The sequence below is a fragment of the Uranotaenia lowii genome, chromosome 1 (genome assembly GCF_029784155.1).
Source record: "Uranotaenia lowii strain MFRU-FL chromosome 1, ASM2978415v1, whole genome shotgun sequence".
In the NCBI taxonomy this organism is placed as follows: Eukaryota; Metazoa; Arthropoda; class Insecta; order Diptera; family Culicidae; genus Uranotaenia; species Uranotaenia lowii.
This window is the reverse complement of record NC_073691.1, coordinates 28,272,876-28,298,358: the sequence shown is the minus strand read 5'-3', so window position 1 is coordinate 28,298,358 and position 25,483 is coordinate 28,272,876. Positions and strand designations below refer to the sequence as shown.

At 36.0% G+C, this 25,483-nt stretch overlaps 1 protein-coding gene across 2 annotated transcripts in view; it reads left to right on the top strand.

The window, feature by feature from the left end:
- LOC129739162 (uncharacterized) overlaps positions 1-25,483 on the top strand; it is a 394,054-nt gene that overhangs the window by 64,369 nt on the left and 304,202 nt on the right. The window contains exon 1 of one of the 2 annotated variants that reach the window (XM_055730575.1): positions 6,375-8,565. The exons of the other annotated variant lie outside the window; for it this stretch is intronic. Coding sequence (XP_055586550.1) covers positions 8,563-8,565 — 3 coding nt within the window. The 5' untranslated portion in view covers positions 6,375-8,562. Of the gene's footprint in view, positions 1-6,374; positions 8,566-25,483 lie in introns of those variants that run through there. 2 annotated transcript variants of the gene reach the window in all.

Below are 25,483 nucleotides of genomic sequence, written 5' to 3'. Positions count from 1 at the left end.
TTTTCTAGAGTATTCTCACTGTTTTCGACAGGTAGACCAAAAATCATACAGTTCTTTGAGACGGCATCTCTATTCACTTTATCTAAGTTTTTTTTCTAGTTTATATACTTGAGAATTAAGGTTTGAATGCTTTTGTTGAAGATCAGTAACCTCTGCTTCTAGAGCTTCGTTCCGAGTTTTTAGGTCTTTGAGGTCGGTTTGAATTTCTTCAAACTTCAAAGACAAAAATTCCTGGGAGGCCTCTATAGCAGATGTAACTGATTTCATCTCAGATTTAATTGATGACATTTCGGTACTAACAACGTTCTGAATAATGTCTTTCAGCTGGTTATTGATGCTACTGATAATTGTGTCCTGATCTTGGCGCTGTCCGATGATTTTAAAATAAATGTTTGCACAATTTGCATCACAAAAGAATTGTTGTTTTTTCATTTTACGAGCTGCACTACCAAGAATGTTTCTACATCGAAGATGAACACTTTTGAAGCAATAAGCACACGTTAGAACTCTATCAAGACAATTCTCTACATTTTTACAATCTACACATATCACACTCATTTCATCATCCATTTTCTTAAATACAAATTTACAAACAAAAAATTAAAAGCTAAATATAGTCCAACTTGATTAAAAAAAGTATATAAATTAATGAAAATAGAGAAAGAAAATCAGAAAAATAAGGACAAGAAGAAATTGTGGTAGAATCAATCGTAGTACGGCTGAGATAGATACAAATTCACGAAATTGTTTTTTTTTTAGTTTATGGTTGTCAGTTGGAATAAAAAATAAATAAATTGAAATTAAAATGATAAGCAATTATGTCAGTGGTCAGTTTAAATAAAAATAAGAAAATGTTTAACTGCAATTAAAATATAAATAAATACAATATCACAATGAAAATAATAAGCAACAAGCGTTTAAATTTGTTTTTAACCTTCTAAATTTTAACCAAAGCTTTTTGCACTGTGTACTGGTTGTTACAAAAAAAATTTTTATTTCTGCTGAAACATAAGCATGTACTGTTACTAAATTTGTGTGCTACTGATCAGCGCAAGGACGAGCAATATTGCGTCCCTCACTAGTGCTACTGAAGGTTTGCCAAAACTACACCGCTTAGCAATCGAGATTGACTAACAAGCCAAACAAGTGCTAGAACCACAGTAATAGAGACAATACACATGCTCCGAAACGGCAAGCCACAAACAATTTTACGCACCATTCAAAGTGATGCATCAGCGAAAAGGAAGCTAGTGAAAAAACACGAGCAAGACTCACTACAATCAAGTGAGCTACTGGCAGTAAGCACAAACTGTATTGAACAGCTTTTTGCGTGGTGCTACTGGTGTTCGCTTAATCTACACCGCTTGGCGATCGAGATTCACTAACAGGCCAAGCAAGTGCTAGAATCACGAGATGAGGAGAAGATAAAAATATTCGCAACTGTTTCAGAGACTATAGTGTACATCCACACGGACTGGACAATTAATCAGGCGAGAACTTTTTTTTCTGCACTTGATACATTGGCCGCCACTTATGGAACAGATAGCAAATAGATGTGGTTAAATAGAAGATAAAAAGAAAATAAACTAGACGAAACGCATTCTACTCACCATGTGAATGGAATGTGGACGATAACGTCGCTCTCACTTTTATTGCAACATGTACCCACTACATTAAGACCACATGAAACAACAGATTTTTTTTTTCGTAAAATTTTGCACAAAACAGAAAGATTTGTTTCAACAACCGATGACAAATCAATTTCGAGCCACTAATTGAGATCACAAACTTAAATCCGTAATTTTAAAACACTTTTAACATTGAGAAAATAACTTTTAAAGATAGAGCAGATATTAAACAAGATATGTCGAACAAAGCAAGTGCTGCCAGATTTGAGATTTGATTCTTTAACCATCTGAAGGAAAATCAGCAAATTTCTGTTGAAGGGTTTGAGCAAGAAACGTTTTGAAAAAAAAAGTTGCTAAGACAGGCGCCTCAAGGTCGGGTAAAACGGACACTTAAGTTTCTCCAGGTCCATTTGAAATTTTTTCATCGGTTTGATCCTCCAAAGCCTTCAAAGACCTTCGAACAGCAATTTGCGGTTGAAAAGCACACAGCATCTTAAACAGGCCAAAAAATTGTAGAAATATGATGCCCGGTGAAAACAAAGGCTACAAAAAACGGAATTCTGAAATATAAACTGTTACGCTTTTGGACTCGGACCAGTTGGTTCCATTTTTGGTATAAAAACGTTCTCAAATACTCAACTCTTAAAACTATGTACTTCTAGAGAATTTTTTCCTATATAATGTACCTTCTTTACGCAGTGTTCGTTTTACCCGACCATTTTTGAAAAGTGTAATTTGCTAGCAAGATCGCAGAGACGCCAATGTGCCTGATTTTTTGGAATTTTGCTGATTTTTCGAGGTTTAGCTTGGGTTCTAGTTCACTAATAACGTAAGCACATAGCACATCTTACGTAAGAAATATTACATTAAAAATTCATCACAGCCACAGCCATGCGAAACCATATTACTCAGGTTTTATTTAACTTTATTTAAATTTCCATAATCGTGCTTACGTAATCAGTGAACGGCCACTTGACACCTTCATAAGCCATTGGATTTCTCTGATTTTTGAAAATAAGCCTGATGTTTACGAATGCGATGAAAAATGGGTAGTAAGGAAATACATTACATACCATTGCGGAAGTGAAAATGTGGAGCGACGACCAAAAAAAAAGATCATCACGTCGAGCGAAATTTCCGCTTGACGTAGCCTGTTTTTATTTCGATTCTTCCTGATTTTTGAAAAAAAAGTCAGCAACCCTGCCTCTAAGTATTGAATTTTCAAAACTTCCACGTAAATTTATTTTTATTTCTGTATTGATATTATTGTTTTCAGAATTTCAGGTTTCTATTCTAAATATTCTAATCAATTAAAAAAAATGTAACTTATTCACTTATGTAACTTATTTCACTAAGAAATAAAAAGAGAGAACAGGTTTAAAATATGTGATCATACTAGTCAACCCTGTCCCCAGATCACATCTTTTCACTCGAAATTCCGAATCAAAATTGTTTTACTAGGATTTACTAGGTGACCTCGGTCCTAGAGCATGAATTATGAATCTTTCAATCCCTTTTCTCTCATTCCGTTCTAGGACGTGGCCAGCGCCGTTATTGATGTTCAAAGATGAAAACTGATAGCCTCGGTAGTAGTAACCATTGCACAGTGGTCCAGAAATGAAATTTAGCGGGAACAGTTATTAGCGTCTTCTTCTTAAGTTTGGTGCATTTAATGTCTTATACAATCTTTTACAACAACTACAGGCGATCGTTTTGACTGGAAAAAAATATAAGGTGGTTCATAAGATTTCTGAGATTCGAAAATAATTTAGTAACTGTGATAAGATAGAGGCCTACATCATTCTAAAATATTGTAGCACTTAATAATTCATTAAACTTTGTCGCAGACACCACACATCTATCTCTTGAACAGAAAGTTTTAGTACAACTTATTTTCATGAAGTTAGGGTGGGTCCAGGGGTGCAATTTCTCTAACGAGAATCACCGACGTGCACGGTTTTCGCTTCTCGGTAGAGATTCTCTGAAACGCACCGCAGAGATTTTTAGCCGTACCTCTGTAGAGAATCTGGAAATCAACACGACGGAGCTAACACACACTACAGTGAAAAAATGTTTTCACCACGGAGAGCGACAGCGACGGCAGCTGGCTTGGCTTGTTGCGTTTACCAACACATACGAAGCTGAAACACTCGCCCGAAACATTCATTGTTTGTTGATGCTATTATTATGCACACCGTCGTGTTTGTTTTTGTCTTTGCTTTTTGGTGGCTTCAACTAGTCGGTTCTGTGTTTTCACCGGGGTGCTCTACAGTGACAAATCGTCGCACGCCGGAGCTATTGAAATTAGGTGTGTGTGGCTTTCGAAACCGGGGTGCGAATAATGTGTGGAGAGGATCGAAAAATCTCACCCGGGTGATTTGCAACTATCGCACGGGGGTGTGTTTTTCTCCGTTCTCCGTTTTTCTCGGTAGAGAATGGCATCTCTGGGTGGGTCTATAAAAATCAGTTTTTTCTTGAAATCTTTTCATAGTGATATTTTATCAAAATTATTTATTCAGCAACATTTTAGATAATTATAATGCGCATTTTTTGTTGAAAACGGATTACCTAAATTTTTTGTTTTTATTTATGAGGTAATATGTGTTGACAATTGACTCTTTTAGAGCCTCAATAACTCCAAACGGGAAAAAGATAACGAAAAACCGCTTTTAAATTTTTTGTCGAAATATCAAAGATTTCGACGACATTTATGCGCTCAAAGCAGTTTACTGCTCCTCTATTCATAGCATTATGGAATACGCCGCACAGGTTTGGCTTCAACTCAGAGCACACACTGCTACCGCCTCGAACGTGTCGAGCGAAGCTTCGTAAGGTACGCTCTGCGGCGATCCCCTTCGACTCCCGCCTTACAATAAATATGGCTCCACTAGAAAAACGTCGCACCGAACTACAACAAATTCCGACTCCGCTTAATACTAGAACATGTCAACCTTTACATATCTTCGAGGACACTTTGACAACGTATGTTTCCCTGGATACATTTTCACCGTACTTTTTAACTCAGTATACCATATTTTTAATTTTGACATGTGTAGGCGTATATTTAAATTAGTGTTGAGCAGTTTTCCTTAGTTTTGAGTCAAAGTCTGTACGGTTATCTAACCAAAGACGAACTCAAATAAATAAGTCAAATAAACATTATTTAGAATTAAATAAATCATCGAGTTAAACTGATCATAATTGATCTGAACACTTAATTTACTGTAATAATATAACTTGAATGATATGTTTGAAAGACATCTTTGAAAAAAAAAATCAGAAATGTATCCCATTGCTAAAGGATATTGAAACTTTTTATTAGCAAAATTGTGTAGCTCAACTGCAGCACTCAAGTTCCAACAACTATTAAAGTTGATGTGCTGAAGTCGCTTAAAACCCAGACTTCGCCAGAGTGGGCTTCCATAGGAAACTAAACAAAATGTTCTTGGCGTTATGAGAGTGGTTGGCGTTGGTACTCGTACTTAATCGGCGTGGTAATTGCCGTAGAATTCTACAACATAAAATGAGCAATACACACTGCTTAATAAGAATATACCAAAGGTAATTGAGATGAAAACTCAGCGATAAAATAGTCCTTGCACCTGCACGCCAGCTACCGACAGAAAACTTACTCGGATTGGGATTCGCTATTACTCCAAATAGTTGGACCGATACTTTCCAAGAACACCAGACACTCGAACGACTACTCGCGCGTACTTTTCCGTAGACGATTCTAGGAGTAAAACTTAGATGAAGGCCGCATAACAATTACCTTTCAAAATTTTATTATTCCGCAGCTTACTCAAAAGAACAACTCGTCAACTTCAGTACCAAAATGGCGTAGATCCTCCGGTTTCTTTTTGGGCACTAAAAAAACTTCATTTTTCCTTGAAAAGATACATTTGGTAACCCATGGTTACTGTCTGAAAAACGATAAGTTATTCCGTAGTCCTTTTGGGTGAAATTCCCATTGTACCGAAATTGTCCATCCCAGTACCCAAAGATCCACACTCATTAAGGCTGAAATAGGATATTCTACGGATACTACCACCTTGCCTACTACGGACCGTTACAAATGGTTTATACTTAAATGAAAATGTTATTTCTTCTGACTAAAAGAATTGATAACAGTGTAATCAGTCACGATTAAAAACATTCCATCACTGGTACAGTTCAACGTTTCGCCCACAGACAGAATAACGCACAGCCCGTTAATCAAAACAAGACGGCACTCATCCTCCATCCCTGCAATAATAATGAGCACGATTCTTCCAATTCCTCTCACGAGAAAACTTCACCCCATCCCAACAGCCTCAAATTGTGGTGCACATCAGCAGCAGGAAGACCTAAACTCCCAACAACCGAATGCATATCGACTAAACAACAGCAAGCAACATACGCTGAGGTCTGGGTCTGGTCCGGTAACCACGCATCCATCCGAACAGAACCGAACAAACTCAGGAGAGGGAACCTCCACCCGATTCGAGGGTTTAGTTTTTTTTATCATCACACTTTTGTTCTCATTCATGAAGGTACACCTTCTCTCGTTCGAGGTTGCGCTCTTTTACACGGCCACCTGTCCATGCATCCACGCAAATAACGGCTTATCCGTTACGGAGAGAGTAACTCACTCTCGCGCTTATTGAGGTGCCCCCCGTCGTCCGTCGAACAAACGGGAACCGGTGGAACGCGACTGCCTATGCGATGGCGAGGTGACTCAACGCCTTGCTCGCGTCAGACGGTCGTTGGTTGCCAGTTGAGCAATACCTTCGCGCGCGCGAGTACGACGGACCGAGACTCGGCTGTCGCCTGTGTCATTCGTGGTTGTTATTGTTGTCCGAGTCCGAGGTTGTCGGTTCTGTTTTTGTTGTTTTTCGCTGGGTTGTGTGATACGATTGAACGGTGGTCCACGGGAACGTTCTGGATTTTTGGATTTGATAATCGGAGGCCAATCGAGTGTGAATCTTCCTGTGTTGTGCGATGTTAAAACGAGCGATGGTTCCACAGTGTTCATGTGCGTGTGTAGGTAGATAGGAGGTTCCGTTCGGTTTCGGTTCCTCTCGTTCCGGCTGGATCGGTACAGGTATTTTTCAGGCTCCATAATGCTACGGCTGCACCCCATCCGTGTTGTTGTCTCCTCCAACTATCTGCCAGTGTAGTTCGGTGTGCGGGCGCGCGTTTCATAACGTTCCGGCCCGGTGATCACGGGTTGTTGGTTCCCCCTTCGTCGTAGTCGTAGGCGCTTGAATAATCGAGCTGTAGCCAGCCTACACAGGGGCCTCCTCGAACGAACGAACGAATGTCTGTGGCCGTTTGAACATGTCCATATGTACCGAAAACAACCACAAGTACAAGTTACCAGCAATTGATGAAGCAAGTGACGAACCCTTTGGGTTATTTTTTCGGTGTCCAACTAACCTCTGGACTTAGGGAGGTAGTGATCAGTGATCAGGTCGAACGACCTGCGCGGAAACCGGAAAAGGCAGGTTGCGTTCATCGATCGAAAAAGATCGTCATCGGAACCAGTGAAGTTTTCCTCGGAAGTGTGCCGCAGAACAATCGGCTACCCAGTTGTTTTCCGAAAGTTACCTTGAGCTGTTGGGAAGTTGGCTACACCAAGATTTTGTACGTACCCCATTGTTGTTGGTGTTTGTAATGGTTCGAAATAATAAGTTCCGCCGCTTTCGGTGTGAAATGCAGCAACGAGTTATGGGCCTACGTCAAGTGCATTATTCGATGGCGGCTCCTCCTAGCGGAACTGTGTTGTTGCTTTCGTCGCGATTATTGAAGTATTGTTATCGTTACGATTAACCAAACCTTTCATCATTCCTAGAAGGGGAAAAGTGTTGCCAGCCAGTTGCTCCCCTAGTGCTTCGCATCTGAAGCCAGAGTCAGTGATCAAGTCATCAACCGGAGAACGCGAGGCCGCGTAAGATGGGAAAATTAGATGATTGCTTTCAATTAGAGATGATCAGTGATTGTGTGTGAAAGAGTGGATGCTGCTACCAACTCATTTGAATGAATTGTTGGTGTTGTTTGGTGCTAACGTCTACTTTTGTCAGTGTTGGGAAACTTGCATACAAACATCTCTGGGAGTAACGAGGAAGCAATCTGATTTCGAGTGAACGGAAAAAAGTCACATCGATTTCGTGTGAAGAAGATTCAATGGAGCTTCGTCGAATTGGAAGGCCCAATCCGGCAGTTAGCATCAATTTCAGTGTGTGGTGAAGAACCCGAAATTTTAAGACCGGTGAGCACCATTATTATTGACAACAACAGCATCATCATTGATGTGGTGATCTGTGACGACGAATCGAATTCAGTGGACGCCCTAACGGAAACCGTTCGAAAAGCTTCCAGCTGATTTGTGGTTGTTGATGGATATCCGACGTAACTCATTACACTCCATATGTGTCCATTTGGGTACTTTGGTGTCCAACAAAAAATAATCCAAACCCCCTATAATGAGTTTGATTTTTAGTGCTGGTGACACCGGGTCGTTTTCGATCAGTCTTTTGGTGATAGTTTGACGATTCCGGCACAAAGTGTGAAAGTCAGTCGGTCAAACTAACCAGAAAAAAAATTCCAAAGGAAGAAAGGCTTAAAACCCCCAGGAGCAAATTTTACTCCCCCTGTTGTGTGTCCCGTCTTCTTGTGTTGTCCAAAGCAGTGCATGATCAAGTGATTTTAGTGTTCGAGGGGCAACGAAACGAAAGTGCTTCCGGGTGTGAAGTTTTCCTGCTGCTAAAATTTCTATATATTTAATCGTGCCCAGCTGGATGTCTACTCCCTGGAATTAGATAGACGCAACGCAGTTTTGGCGAAATCATCATCGACGACGCAAATTTGATTGGGATCGTGTCGCGTCAATAAATTTTTCCTCTGTATGGGGGGCTTAAGGAGCGACCCACCGGAACGTGGATGTGATTTCTGAATGGTAATTATTGTGATTGTGCCTTTTTTTCTTAAAAAAAAATGAAAATCGAAGCAGTTTCCATTTACCTAATAACCTCAGTCAAAATCGATTTAGTAGAACATACCTTCATGCTATATTTCCAATGAATTGCGTGTTTCCAGCTTCGAATCGATACGGAAAATGCAACCCGTATTGCATCGAACTGTGGTGTAGCACTATTTTGTTGGATTGAGTAGTGGTATGCCAACAGTTGATATGGCAATGGTTGCATTTCCGGTTGAATCCACCTCATTCCATGCATTGTGATTGTGTTGATGAGTTTCGTGTGTGTTTGGTGCTTGAGGGAGTCTCCGTTTTCGTCAGCTGTACTTTTGAAAATGGCGACGCCAAAAAAAAAATACAATAGCAAAAAAGTCACGTCCATCCATGCACTGCACATGTGTGGGGGTGCAGGATTGGATGACCTTTTAATCCGATTTGTCGACGTAATTGGGTATGGAATTTGGAACGCCCGCCGCGCGGAATGCAAAACATTCTAATGAACAGCTAATGGGACTAGTCACCATTTCGACCTGGGGGTGATACCACATTAATCGATGGATCGATTTTATGGGCTGCTTAAAATCGGCACGGACCATTCTAGCTTGTCTATCAATTAGTGAACCAAAACGTTTATCAACAACAAATATGGGGACTGGAATTCGACACTTTGTTGGTGCCAAATGAACATTTCGAACATTCGTCTGGCTTAATCGCCCGATGAAAGAATTTTGTCACATTCGTCAATGTCTTCCTAGTATATCAAGTTGGTTTTTGTAAATGAAAATGGACCTTCAGTAAGAAATTGAAGTGCTTTCGATTTTCAACTTTTGGTTGAGCAAAGCCATTTCAATACATATTTAACGTGTTAATAGAAAATCGGTTCCGAGGTTGATGATTGTGTTGAAAGAATTTGGAATGTTTATTGCTAGCAACAAGTTCTTAATTCTAATTCCAAAATTCATATTTCGCTTTTGAAATTTAAAAAAAAGGTTCATAATTTTGAAAATGTATCGACCCTGACAAATCTATATTAAGATTTAAAGCTCAAAAAATAATTTATTTCATTTTTCAGTGCGGATTTCATACCCAACATTCAACCAGCGCAAAGCTGAATTTTGGTGTATGAATTATCTATAAAAAAATGCAGATTGATAAGTTCGAAAAACAGCTTTGTACATTTGAAAAGTCGTAATAAACCTTGTGTTTCGTATTTCAAAAATCTATAGATACCAAAATTTGACAAATTACGACACTTTCCAATTCACTTTTAAAAAATATTCTACTGAAACTGGAACAGCTTTGGTGGTTGTTTTACATTTCTTGTGAGCATAAGCTTTAAAAAAAATTAAAAAAAAAATTCAAGTGTGCAACGTATAGTTTCTACCTTCAGCTTACTTAGACACTAAGTGAAATTTTCTTCGTGTATTTAATAACTGATTTACAGCCTTTTTCCCGGAGCATGTTTTATAAAAACATTTTTTTTTAATTCTTTGAATATCTTTAAAATAAATGATTGTAGCTGAAAATTGTCTAAAATTCATATTTGAGTCACATTATAGACCTTTCAAAACTATAAATTTTGTAGAAATCGGTTGAGAGATAAGTCAGTTTTCGCGAAAAACGTGTTTAAGTGTTGACGTACATGTCAAAAATTTGGATAGCCTCCGGCGGAATTTTGTCCTATATCACTATGATATTTCATTTTACGACACTATATGACGTTCACAAATTGAAACTCATTTTAAATTGTAGATCTTGAGCTACAAATCCGAAGCCACATGACAAGTGTTTTCTAAATCTAAATCCTCATATGCATTACTCTTTCACTAATCCATTTTATAATAAAAAAAAAATTGTTGTCATTACAATTTTTTGTTGATTTCAAATATTCTTCAAAAACCCCCAATCCAGCCTTAATTTTATTTTGTGTTTTGTGTTCTATAAAATGCTCAAATTCACATTCAAAAGGGTTTAGATAAATTTCCAAGGCAATAAAATCTACATTTTTCCGAGGTGAAAAGAATTTAAGAGCTAATTTTGATACATTTTAGATAATCAAAAATCGTTTGTTTTGTTTTTCTGCCAAATATGGAATTCGTTTTTGTTGCTAATCAGCTTTTGTTTTTAAATAACTTTTGTCAAAAGGTAAAAAAAATCATGCGAAAAAATTCCGGCACTTTGTTTTGGCAAAACTGTGAAACATTTAAAAAAACCTTTTTTCTTAAACTTGTTTCTAGTTATGTTAGATCATTTTTTAATTATTGTATCTCTGAAATTAGAATAATTTCTCTAATTCGGATATATTCGATTGCAAAAGTTAATTGAAACTACTTAATGTTCCGTAAGAGTTATCTATATCTTAAAAAGCGCTTATCGCTAATCGCTTACTAAAAAAAAGACAAACAAAACACAAATTTTTATTTAATTTTAAAACATTATGTTTATATTAACGTACTGCAAAATGGAACAAATAGGGGCAGTTTTCGAATTAGCTTTGTAATATTTCTGTCCAACTCAGCTATATCAGTCCACGGACTAAATACGATATATCTCGTTTTTTTTTTGAATGCCGCTAGCGTGTTCTTTCAATAAGCATAACTTAAGTGTTATGAGTTTAATAATTAAATATTAAAAAAAAAAAACAAAAATAACAGTTTCAGTAACTCAGTGATGCAAAATTATTGAAATCCGTCGAGTGATTTCTGAGCTACAGTATGCTGAATTTTGATATTTCCCCAGATTTCTTCGCGGCCCTTTATGTGTTAAGAAAGACAGAAGGAAAAAAAAAATTGAATCTAAAAATGGTCGAAACGTCGGGCATTTCAAAAAGAAAGTTGCTTGCTTGAAGTCCAAGAGCCTTTTTTTTTAAGATTTATTAATGACACTTTACCATCTTTGTGGCATTCATGTCCAAGAAACGAAAAATTTGAATCTGAATGATGATGAAATTATAATTTATTCGTCTCATAGATCAGTCCAGGATTTTTTAGTTAGCGTAACTTAAAATAAGCGAAACTTTCTTATCAGATTTCGAGTGAGCTAACTTTTTAGCGATTAGCAGGTTGGAGGTTTTGTGCCACTGGAATCAGTTTTTGTTTTCCTTTATGTAGATTTTTTGGTTCATTTGGTTGACCATGATTGATTTCACTAAAATCTGATTAATTTTTAAACTTATTTATGTCTTGTCACCAAAACGAGAGGTGATAGACAAAATCTGAAAAAGGTTAGAGTCGAGGATGCCAAAATCTTACAAATCAGTCTGTAAAACATAGGACTCAAAAATGCTGTTCCATTGATTAATCAATGGAACGTGGAGGCGTTTTTATTAAAAAAAATCCTTTTACAATAATTAAAACTTATCTTTTCCACCTTCATGTTTTGTAATGATTTTCCATTAAATTTAACGGAATTTATAGACCTAGATCTTTTAATTTGAGTGTTTCTAAGCTTTTATTATGACAATATTTCATCTGAAGAACGCATTTCGATTAGATTTATCAGTAAACAGATATTAAGCTTCAAAAAACGGGTAACGGCGCCGATTAACGATCATTCAAGTATTTTCCGCAATTGACCCTTCGAAAGCTTATTTTTTAAACTCAATATCTTTTTTTACCCTCATTTCAAAAGGGGACCTTAGGATGAATTTGTAAAAAAAAAAATTGGCTCAAAACTGGATTTTCATGTTTCTTCCAAACAAAATTTTCCATCATTCCATACAAATTTCAGGTGCATTGTACCTTCCGTTGTCCGATCTCCCAAATGTAGCATTGAAATTTGTAATAGGCCTTGGAAGTTATAAGATTTTCTCAAGTCGGTGGATTTGGACACTCTAGTGTCCATTAACAAATTTTTGATAGATAGAAATTTTCATTTATTTTTCCTTTCCTTTGCAGTTAAATGTTAGACAGATTTAGAAACACATTTAAATGCTTTACGAATAATTTTCTTCTAGTATTGTTTGTTTTTATTCAAATAACATTCAACTGATCGAACAAATAAATTAAGAATAAAATTGGTGTGCGTAGTGTTGCAAACCTTATCTGCTTATATGGGCGTCTTTGGATTTAATGCACATATTTTTGTTTAAAATGAATGCGTCTATTTCATTTCCAAATCACATTGTCGAGTTTCTAAGCATTTTTAGTAAATTAAGCATTAATTTTTGGATTAAACTTGGATATACATATTTCATGTAGCTGACCATAAAATTTGGTGACGTCACAACACAATGCTTTGCAAAACCGCGTTTTAAAAAATGGCACGTTGTGACGTCACGAAACTAAATCGCACTAAAATAAATTGAAATCAAAATTAAACATAATCAAAAAATGCGATTTGCTGGTAGTAAAAAGTTGATACTTTTCTGAAATTTTCATAAAGTTTAATCGAATAGAAGAGCAGAAAAATACGGTTTTGTAAAAAAAAATCAGAATAGTGGAGAAAGTGGCTCGATGTGACGTCGCGATTTCTTTTGCTTGTATTTTGATAACTATTCGTTCAATAAAAATTATTTTGATTCCAAATTGTAGCGATTTAAATTTTAAACTTAGATGTATATTTTTTTTCATTGTGCGCTATGACCTTACATACAATATACAAAAAAAATATTTTGCAAATATTTTGACGTCACGCTGGAATGGGTTATAAAGTTTTAATTGTAAACTCTGAAAATGACTTTTAAACAACTATAAAATATTTTGATTACAAAGAAAATCTCTGACCTTGATCACTGGCATTTTATCAAATAAATTTCAATCATCAAATCTATGTTCGACTAAATTTTCCAAAGCTCAAAATAGCTTAGCTTAGCTTAGATTGATTGACTACTCGTATGCACCTTAAATCATTTAACTCGAAATGCTTCATTTACAGTTTTTTTTTAATCGATACTTGAGGTACTTCGTATTTTTTACATTTGTTTTCAAACTATACATTTCGAGTTTCATGATCGCTCGCGTGATTAAGCAGAACAAGTTCCACGTCATCAATGGTTGCTACTCCGTGATCAATCGAGGCCATCAATTTTGCACAAAGTCCAAAAGAATTACTTATGCTAGGGTTTAGCAGCCATTCTCACTGTACAAAACTGATGCTCTCCCTTTTTTATATGATGTATATGATTAAAAACGGCGCCGGCCACGTTCTAGTAGTCAATGAAGAGTTGCTAGTAAGATACTCTTTAACCTTTCAAAGTCGTTCGTTAAATATCCGGGGAAATTTGAGTTGTAGTTTGATTTCGTTTTCCCGGCTGTGAATTTTAACAACATTTCAAAATAAAATCGATATGTATTACCGGGTTACCAAAACTGGTTCAGAAAGTAAAAGACCAAAAAATCTATTTTCTTTTTAAAAAAAATCATAACTTCTTTCAGCTTTTCTGTATTCAAGTCTTTCATTGATGTTTGAAATCGTCAAAAATCCACCTATCCGACAATGTATAGATATATTGGGGTCCAATGAAAGTTTTTACCGCTATCTCAGAGCTTCCGGTAGAAAAAAATCTTACTTTAAAAAAAAACGACATCCAATTTTGGCTTTGCTTAGCTGTATTTCATTTCCCAATGAACCGGTTTTCAAAACTCAAATTTTAATTTTTTGTCGTTAATTTGATCATTATTTTCTTAGAACATACTTAGTCTGTCAAAATTTCAAGCTCTTCAGTATATTGGAATGATGATAAAGATGTTTGAAATCTGCGCTTCGGGTCATATTGACCCGAACAGCTTTGGAGGGTTAAGTTCAACTAGCAACCTCTGGCTCCTGCATACTCCTTTGCCTCATATGGCACATGTGCACTCACATGGCGGTCGAAGCATCCATAATTAACTGTATCGAAAAATGTAGTGCCTCCTCAATTGGGTACTACTTCTTCAATACATTTAATTGGTGCGGGACAAGGAATTTAGTATGTGGTCAAGCTTCTATTTCAAACACAGTGTGTTTCGTAGAAGGACTTTAAGAAAAAAAAAAATACAGTAACGCTAATTTTTGCATGGGTAGAAAGAAGATCTTCTCCGGTTCATTTTCACCGAAAATTAAAATATTTTGTCGGTGACCCCCCATACACAATATTTTTTTTTTTAAATTTCCTATTTGAAATCTTTAAAAAATAAATATATTCTAAGTGTTTTATAATTTCAGAGGAGCTAATTTTCTTAGTTTTAACTTTTAATACCTTTAAATTAAACTCAACAATGTCATTAAAAACTTTGAAAAATTTTCAAATTTTTTTAAACTAGTTACAGAGCTGTTTAACATAAAAAATGCTTAAAAAGTATCTTCGTATCCTATCTTCGTAAAAAATTTAAAAATTGGCTGGCAAATCCTGTCAGTAGTCTGAGAGGGTCAAATTATCTGAAATTATTAGAATTATCTAAAATAATATGAATCCATTTTAATCCATAATTTTTAGATTTTTTTGATTGTGGCAACACTGGAGGAAATTTTATTGAAAAAAGCTCAATGATTAAGAAAATTAGTAAACACTAGGAACCGCTATAACTTTTTTATGATAACTCTTATCGTAATGCGCTCAGGAGTAGAAACGTTTGCCCTAATTTAAGCTTTGAAAAAATATTACGATAATGAATTTTGGAAAGTTAACGATACGTTAAAATACATCTTTGATGAGAAATTCGTTTTTATACTTCTCCTGAGTTAAATGTCTCAAAATTCCAATCGCACTTCAGACTCAGTGAAAATCGCTACAGCAGTTCAATCTAGCTTAAATTTTGCTTGTTTCTGTCTTTTGATAAAATTATCATTATAAGCCTGGAGTTTGCTTTACCCTTTTTATTTTTATTATTTTCTAGCCCAAGTTTTGTAACCCTGCTGCACTCTGTGATTCTTCCATTTTATTCTAAGAGCTAGCATTACTGTTAAGATTAAATAATTTTAGCTTCGACGATTTCCAACCCACTATATTATATCTCTTAAATTCATTGTTTTAAATAAAATTTTACAGTTTTTTGGAAATAAATTTATTTAATAGATGAATCTAGTCTAAACTGTGATAAATTTGGAATTTTTCTAAAAAAATGCATTTAAATGTTTTTGTCGATCTTACATGTACAATAATTATCAGAATTTTTAGCAAAAGTGAATGGCAGATTATCGATAGCAAACTACCTGCAGTGCGTCGGATTCATCATACTTTGTTCATCCCTTACTTATTTTAATTATTCTACTGTACACTGAAGGTCTCTTTATTATTAAATAGAACCATAATGAAGCATTTATGTTACAGTAAAACAATCATAACTTCTACAATTGTATACCAATTATGGCAAAAAGTATAGAAATCATTGATTTGAATAAACCATAGAAATCCATAAAAAACAAAAAAAAACGTATAAATCAGGTCCAAAGTCGACGATAAAATAGAAATTTCTCTAGAAAAAAAATCGTAAAAAAATCGTAAAATTCATAAAACAAATTCTCGGTGATTTCTCTCCTGAGATTAGTTTTCGAGGTTTTGACATCAGTTCAGAGTCAAGATTTTTACTATCGAATAACCTTACTTCATCATTAAATATGATAAATGATTAAAAATTTTGAGTGTAGAGTAGAATACCTCGCTTGCTTTTGCTGGACCTTCATGGGCGGAGGGAGGTTAACCACAAAACTCTCCCTCCTCCGTTCCTACGGCCGTGTTATGAAGATATTTAAAAATCAAACATGCTTAATTTTGACCCATCTCACTGATCCCCCTCAACTAGAATTTTCACACTCCATATAACCGATTTCTTAACACTTCACAATAATACACAATAAGCAATTCCCTCAAGCCAAGAACAATTTTTCTTATAATCAAGATGAGTAAAATTTGATTGAAAATTGATAAGGTAAAGGAAAAATTAGACTTGATCGATGGTGTCATATGTAATGCCATTCATTCATTCAAATTTCTAAATGAAATCCTCAAAGTACACCTGTCCCTTGCTCAAGTTATAACTATGCAAAACGATCAATCTGGAGAAAGTGTGATTTTTTCCAATCTCAAATCGAGCGATTAAATTTGACTCCGGTACATTATGGACACGTACCAGGGGGGCCCATATTGGGAACTAATCGTTCCAATCATTCCGGGGTAGTGACAGTTTCAGCGGGTAATGGCTGATCGTTGTCATCGTCGCCACTAGTTATTGTGATCTTCAAAAGGGGTTAGTGAAAGTGGAACGCTTCGAAGCATCGAAACAAAAACAAAAAAAAACTCAGATGGAGCGGGGTCCAATGAAATCATGAATCAACCATCCATCCGGGCATTAGCAGCAGCAGTAATTAGCATCGGCAATCAGCGACCAATACGTCAATGTCACTCGAAAGACTGACACCGTTTAAGCGCATCAGCTGACTAAAGTGGCTAAATGCGCTTGCTGCTGCGGTAGCGCGAAATAAACGCGGTAATCGGTCCAGCATTTGCAAGAAAGAAGATCCCATGGATCGGTAACCGCATCGCACTGCTGCTACTCCATCATAATCGTCATCTAAGTAAGGCCACCACTAACCGCATAATTAGACTTATCAATCGCAGATTGATGGTTGGTGCCGATCGGATGATGTACTAGCTACTATTTGCAAACGTTGCCATTTGGTGCAGAGCAGAGCCCGATCTCTTTCAAGGTTTTGCGCTCCAATAACCTTTAGAGTTTTTTTTTCTCTCTTTTTTTATTCGGCGATGCATTTTAAGTCCGTACCGAAGTCTTTGGGTTTGATTAACGCTACTACCAACTTGAATTCGCCACTGATTCGCTTTCCAAGTAAATCGTGAGAAAACGGTCATTTAGTCACAGCATCCCCTGGACCGGTGAGGAACAAAAAAAAAAAACAACAACTACAACGGAATGATAGGTTCGATCAACGATGAACTACTGCTGCTTTACTCGAATGGAGACGTTCATTCGCTGATTGACCTGCTTAGAGAGACCTGCCTCCGGGCGTCTGAGCGTCGTTGATTGCAGCTCATTAGCATTAGTGCGAGCACGAGACCCCGATCGGAAGAGCTGATCTGAACCCAACGAGGGGAGTCAATGATCTCTGACCGATTCCCCTCCTTTCCAAATTTCCAAACTGTAAATGATCTGTCAAATAGAATCGTAAACACCCCATGAATTGCGGTAGCTGCTAATTGATGAATACTTTTTCCCCCCAAAACGTAGCTAACTGTTTGGATGGGTCTTCTGGCAATCGACGGATGCTCCACATGGAACCACATACAGTATTCCCGCTCATTCCCGATTTGTGGGTTGAGACTGAAAAAAAAACAGTTGGGAAGCCGGGAGAGCAGGTAATTGTAGAATTCAGAGCGGAACGTTGAATAAACAGTAACACCTAGCAATTAATAACCGCCAGATTGTTGTGTGATGGCGAACGCACGCCATTCCGCCAGTAGAGCCGAGCCCTGTATGTAGGAGCATCGTTTTTTATTCCACATTTGGAACTGTCTAGCTACATACATCTAGCTAGATGCGTCTGGAACCAGAAAACCAGACGGGAAGAACCCGTGTAACGTGATGGGGTAGTCGGTGCCGGAACATTGGCCTAATTGATGGTCAAATTTAAAACAAACAACACAGCGCTTGGCTGTATATGTACATGTAAAAAGTGATCATCATAAGCACGCAAATGCAAGAAGGGCATCTACATATAGCAGGCAATCTAACGATCTAACGGTTTTTAACGTAACTTGAATCTGTAAGGAAGTAAGTGTTGCTAGGGTATATGTTGTTACAGTTTATCTATGAGATGTTAATCTAAATAATCGTCTAATCTTTTATTAGTCCTTACATAGAACATAGTCGGGCTCATGCAGGTAACTGATCAGAATGTTTTCTGCAGCAGAATCTAGATGATCAGGATTCTACGGTCGTATGGGATGAATGCTAACACAATTTTAATTTATTTAGTTACTAGCTGATCCCGTATGAACTCCGTTCCACATTTAACTTTTAATATGTAGATAATGAGGGGTTTGTGTTTGAATAGTAATTAGGATTCATGTTCACGACGATGTAGCATAAAATTTCTATACTGTTTTTTAATCAACGACCATTTTACTTGCTGATATTTAAAATAAGAAATTCGTCGAAAAAAAAACACCCGTGTACGAATTTTCGTCTTATTCGGATGCATAATAACGATTTATTGAAAAAAAAATCAATAAATTCTTGAAGTCTTTAATTTTATGGAAGCACCCTGAAAGCCCAGGAAAAAACTCCCTAATCAGACCATGAGTGTTAATTTGACACTCTTCGCTTAAAACTGCTGTATTTTTCTTGTTTCTCAACCAATTTTTACAAAATTTATAGTTTTGGAAACCTCGTAACGTAACTCAAATTAGTTCTTAGACAATATTTAGTTATAACATTTCTTTCTTTTCGTTATTAAAAGTCTAAGAAAAAAATGCGAAAAAAATGCTTCTGAAAAAAGACTGTAGATCTGCTAAGCAAGGATCAAAAAAATTTCACTTTGTGTCCAAGTCTGAAATTAGAAGCTGTACATTGCACATCAGGATATTTTATTTTGAAATTTTTTAAGATCATGACCACACAAAATGTAAAAAAGTGTTGTAAAAACCTTTACTGTTCAAGCAATGAACCGTCAAAATTGTTTAAGACACACCAGATAATTTTTGAGAAGAGGATTGGAAAGTTGACGTAATTTGGCACATTTTTGCATTTTTAAGCTAGTCAAAATACGAAATGCCGAATTTTCGACGAATTTTCAAAGGTAGCTGTTTTTCGTACTTTTGTCAATTAGCAATTTTTTTCTCAGATTTTCTTGTACTAAAATTCAACTTTGCACTGATTTTGAGTATATTAACTTAAGGTTTCCACAATAAATGTATATTCACCAGAAAGTCAATTTCATACCGATTGTAGTGGTGTAATTACATAAGCGCTGGGGTACTTTAAAAAAATATGATGAGAAACATATTTGAGTTTCATTACGAGCTTTGCAAAACTATAAATTTTGTAAAAATCGGTTGGGAAACGAGAGAGATATCTCACGTGAGCTTTCATTACGTCGTATGAAACAAAATGTAAACAAACAGTTTTATTATGAAAAAATACAAAAACTGACATAAACTAGTCGCAGTCTCTTTCCACATAGAATATTTGTAGCCTGGACAACATATTCTATATGTGAAGTATGAATTTTAATGTTGTTTTGATAACTTTTGCAGCAAATTTCTGTGAATTCCTTAGATGTTTCATACGACGTAATGAAAGCTCACGCGAGATATATTGGTTTTAGTCAGGAGTGTCAAATTGACACTCCACTGTAACGGGTGAAAATTTCAGGGACGAGTGAGGATTATCATATTAAACCTCATCCGTCGACCTCTTTCTCTGTAATCCGATACAAAATTTTCAATCAGGATAAGATCCTCCGTCATGTACGAATTTTTGTCTCGATTCTATGTAAAGCAACACAATTATTATAGAAACATAAAACAGTTGATATGGACGCCCCTTTTCCGGTCTGTTTTAACCCAGGAATCGATAGTCTGTTTTTGTAAAACTCCCGTGTAAAAATTTTCGTCTCCATCCCATGCATAATAAAGCAATTATTTCTAAAACATTATACAATTCACATGGACGACCCCTTTTCTGTCGTCTGTGACAAAGTTGAAATCAGAAATCGATTTCTCGTACTGCAAAACTCTCATGTATGAATTTTCGACTTAATCCAATGCCTAATAACGTGATCATTTAAAAAAAAACCCTAAAAAATTAATATAGACGACCCTTATTGCCGATCGTTTGCCCAACATTTTTGAAATCAATTGCCCATGCCGTAGAACTCCCTTGTGCAAAATTTCATTAAAATCCGATGCTTAATCACGGCACTTTTGCGAAATCAGTGAATAAATAATATGGACGACCCCTGTTTTGGCCCCCGATCCTCAATTGGACACATGCAATCGATTGCCGGTCCCTCTAAAAAACCGTGTACAAAATTTCATCACAATCTGATGCATAAACACGAGAATATCGAAAAAAAGAGTACAACTGCAATGGACGACCCCTTAGGCCGACCCCTGACCCCAAACTTCTTTGAAACAATTGCCCGTCTTTTAAAATTCATAAATAAACTTTCACTTCAATACAATATACATATATTAGCGTCTATATCGAAAAAACATTGAACAGTTAATATAGATGATTCATTTGGCCGACCTCTAACACTGAATTGGATATTTGTAACCAATTGCCTGTCCCTTAAAACTCCCATGTGCAAATTTTCATCTCAATTCGATGAATAATGACGTCAATATTGCTTAACCCTCATCCGCATTAGAGTGTCATTTTGACACTATTGCAAGTTAGAAGGCTTGTAACTTTTTTCAGAAGCTTCAAAATACAAAAATTTCTTCGGGGACCCTAAATGAATTCAAAAGTTCTTCAATATTGCATCTTTACTTTATTTATGGACGAACCCTAGAAGCCTGGACAAAAAAACTCCCTTTTCCGACTTAGAGTGTCATTTGACACTCCAAATGTCAAATCAATTTAAGTCGTTTGAATTATTATGAACTTCATATAAAACTTATATCAATAGATACCTTGTAATGTCAGTAAAATATGTTTAGAACATTATATATAGCTAAAGTTACTAGTTTTCTCGTTATTCAGCATGAAAGAAAAAAATCCGAAAAAACATGCCTCACGAAAACTGCTGTAGTTCATATGTTACACGTCCAAAAATATATTTGCCTTATGCATATGAAAGCTGAAGTTAATGCCTACATCATGAAGACAAGAAATATTTTTTAAAATTTTTTTTAATGAAATGGTCACAAAAAGTTCAAAAAAGTGGTCCATAAAACCTACTTTTCATTCGATTGCTAGTAAATACTGTTTGAGCGATGGTAGAGTTTTGAAAAAAATATGACTACAAAATGTATTAAAATTACAACATTTTGCTGTCTTTAGATTTATGATGCAGCAAAAATTGAATTTACTGGAATTTTTCAAAGTTCACTACTTTGCGCGATTTTTTTACAAACTGAAATTTCATCTGTTTTTGTGGTCCACCGTCAGGTTGTACCCGGATTTTCAGTGCTTTTACTTTGTTTGGACCAATCAAAAGTATATTCATTGGAAAGCAAATTTAATCTACATTCTAGTGAGGTGCAACAAATCACGCTGTGAATTTTCACAAAAATATGAAAATTATAAACGTAAAATCATTCCTGAATTTCTAGAACTACAAGCAGCGGTCCAGCAAAACGTCTTTGTTTGCTCTCCAAGTAGGTACGGTGGGTGGTGATTTGGTCAGAGAGCGAAGCCGACAGACGAAGAAATGCACGACACGCATCATTATTCGTGCAAAGTAGTGAATTTTGAAAAACTCCAGTAAATTCAATTTTTGTTGCATCAAAAATCTAAAGATAGCAAAATGTTGTAATTTTAATAGATTTTGTAGTCAAATTTTTTCAAAACTCTACCATCGCTCAAACAGTATTTACTAGCAATCGAATGAAAAGTAGATTTTTTAGTCCACTTTTTTGAACTTTTTGTGACCATTTCATTAAAAAAAATTTAAAAAAATATTTCTTGTCTTCATGATGTAGGCATTAACTTCAGCTTTCATATGCATAAGGCAAATATATTTTTGGACGTGTAACATATGAACTACAGCAGGTTTCGTGAGGCATGTTTTTTCGGATTTTTTTTCTTTCATGCTGAATAACGAGAAAACTAGTAACTTTAGCTATATATAATGTTCTAAACATATTTTACTGACATTACAAGGTTTCTATTGATATAAGTTTTGTTTAAATCGGTTGAACACGCCAAAAGTTAGAACGATTTAAGCTTGTAGTGTCAAATTGACACTCCTAGTGCTGATTAGGGTAATGAAATCTAATGCGGATGAGGGTTAAACAGTATTTTTGTTCTATGGACGACCCTCTTCAAAAAGGAGTCATCCGAAAATCTGAGAACATTTTTCATCATTCCTGGTCTTAATAAGCACTCATGCCAAATTTCAGCTTTTTAGGTCTTAAGAAGGCCGAGCCTATAGAGAAAAAAGAAACAAACCAACTTGCAGAATTGTTTCTTATATGAAAACTTTTCATTTTAAAAGTAATTTTCCTATGTTTGTTTGTTTGTCTTCAAAAGGCTCAGTCGTCTTAAGACCGACCTAGTGAGCTTAAGTGCTCATTACGATCAGGAACGATGAAGGGGTCCCGCATTTAAAGGGGTCATCCATTTTAAATGATTGTTGTTTTTGCAATACTGACGTTATTCTACAATGGATTGTAAAACAATCTTGCACATGGGGCTCTTGAAAGACGGAAAATTGAATTCAGGTATTAAATTTAGGATCAGGGGTCGGCTAATGGAGTCGTCTATATCAACAGTTCATTTTTTTCTCGTTATATTGAGGTTATATTTCTTCGGATTGGAATGAAAAATTTCACATTTGGGTTCTAAGGGTGCGGGTAATTGATTTCCGGTGTCAACTTTTCAGTCTGAGATCGGAAAAAAGTCGTCTATATTAACAGTAGTTCACTGTTTTTGTAATATTGACGTTATTATGCAATAAATTGGTTGAAAATAAGCGCACGGTGGTTTTGAGAGACGGAAAATCGATTTCAGGTATTAAATTTTTTGTAAGAGCTTAAAGTATTTTTTTTTCCATTAATTGCGTTAATTTGCAATGGTTCGAAATGAAAATTTATTTAAAGGGTTTGCTGGAACGAACAATTTTTCATGATTTCAAAGTTTGAGTCAAATGACAGGAAAAAAGGGTCATTTATATTATCTGATTGAATACCGGATCAATAGAAAATTCATGTACAACAGTTTTTGGGACAGGCATTAGATCACTGATTGTGCCAGACGATAGAAAAAGGTATCGTCTATATCAACTGTTCAATATTATTCAAAAATTTCTGAAATATGAATCCGAAAAAGCATCTTGAACAGAACATGCTTCGCAATTATCATTTTAAAAACAAATATGTGATGAATAACATAATAAAATTAAAAAGCGGAACGGAGTTCGTACGGGATCAGCTAATCGAATTTAAAAAAAATCAAAACTTCAATTGATCTTCTTAGTAATATTCAACAGTTCAGCCAAAAAAGTGTTCAAAAATTGTAGCTAGGTACTTAACCCTTTTTAATAAAGTTAATTCTTGTCCCTCAAGAACTAGAGCTGTAAGAAAAAACAATGAGGTAGTTGAATGTTTGAATTCTGCGCTCTCAAATAAGTCAAAATCAGCTTTAAAACTCTTGGAATCTCTTAAAAAAAATTCTACTCAGTAAGTACTTTTAGATATTTCCAGGTTTCAAAATTGAGCTGAATATTCATCCTTTTAAAAAACCTTAATTTGGTAGAAAAATGTTTTCGAAAGAAGTTTTTCTGTTCTTTCCTTTTAGTGTCACCACAGAACAAACTCAACAGAAAGACTCTAATGACGCTCAGCTTGAGAACGACGTGGCTTCGCTTTAGTTCAGTCGGTAAAACGCTTGTTTTCTGTACCGATGGATAAAATTTTTAAACTTGTACCAGACCTGTGTGGGATGTTGTTTAGCCAAAATTTCTTCAAATTATTTTTGGGATTTTACATCCAAGCTTTCTCACTGGGCGATAAATTTAGGAAACAGTTGTAAATCTAGCTTTAGATAGAATTGGAACAAATACAATTGCTTGTATTTCAGTTATTTATTATTGAATTCAAGATCTTTTTAAATACAAGTATAGCGTTTTCTTCATACTTTTAAGAAAAAAAAATACAGATAAAATTAATCGTCAAGGTTTCGAGGAAGTTTTCGATTTTTTCCCTGTAACACGGCTCATTTAGGCGGCACACACCTTCTTCGTCTATCGTTTTATCTGATTGATTTCTTTGACAACCTTTCCCTTTGCCTTGAGCCTCCTCTTCATGATTTCCTAGTATTTCTCAATAGGGGGAACTGAGGGTAGATGAGTGGGTTAAGGTTTTTCGGAACAAACTGGACCTCTTTCTCTGCATACCATTGTTGCACGACTTTGCTGCAATGACAGCTTGCCAAATCTTGCCAAGACATTACGGGATGGTCGTGGGATCGAATGAACCACAAAACTCGTTTTTGGACATACTCTTTTTGGTATAGTTCCGACGCCAATGTCTTATTTGTAACGAAAACTTTCGTTTTTTTTTGCCACAGCTGCAAGTGCCCTGTCAAATCATAAATTTTCGTGCAAATTTGTCAGCAAAAACAAATTCAAATTTGGCTGGAACATTCCCCCGAGCCGTTGCCAAGTAAAATTTTTGACCTGGGATTTGCGCGAAGTCAAGTCAGACTTGACATAGGTTTCATCATCGATCAGAAAGACACCTGTCGAACTTGGTCAGCACCTGGTCCTATAGCTCCCGAGCACGGATTTTGGCCACACTATTCTGTTTATGGTCCGATTTGACTATTTATTTACTAGCTACTTGATTCCTTACCGGAGTCGAATTCTCGTCCCGGTACTATGGATAGCATCGAATTATCTGGCCAAATCATGGTCCGACAGATTGGAATTCCTCTCAACCGTCTTCAAAATCTTACCACGCAGTTTCCGGTCGACAGTTCCACTCCGACGATTGGCTTGAAGCTTCCGAATCGTTTTCGATTTTCCTTATACCGTTTTATAACGCGCCATACCGTATTTGGGCAATTTTCGCTGTTTAGCTAGTCTAGATGCAGACCACAATGGATTTTCCAAATATGTGTGCGCAATTGTTTTTCCTTCTTTCGGCTTCCATGTTGATTGTTTTTAAAGTACAGTCAAACTGAGGAATGTCAAAAATACATACGTGATGCTGACAAAATTCCCGACACGTGGGCGCCACTTCAAAACCCGTCCACCAGGAGCGCCCTAATATGAGCAACAGTTTGTTCCAATTCTA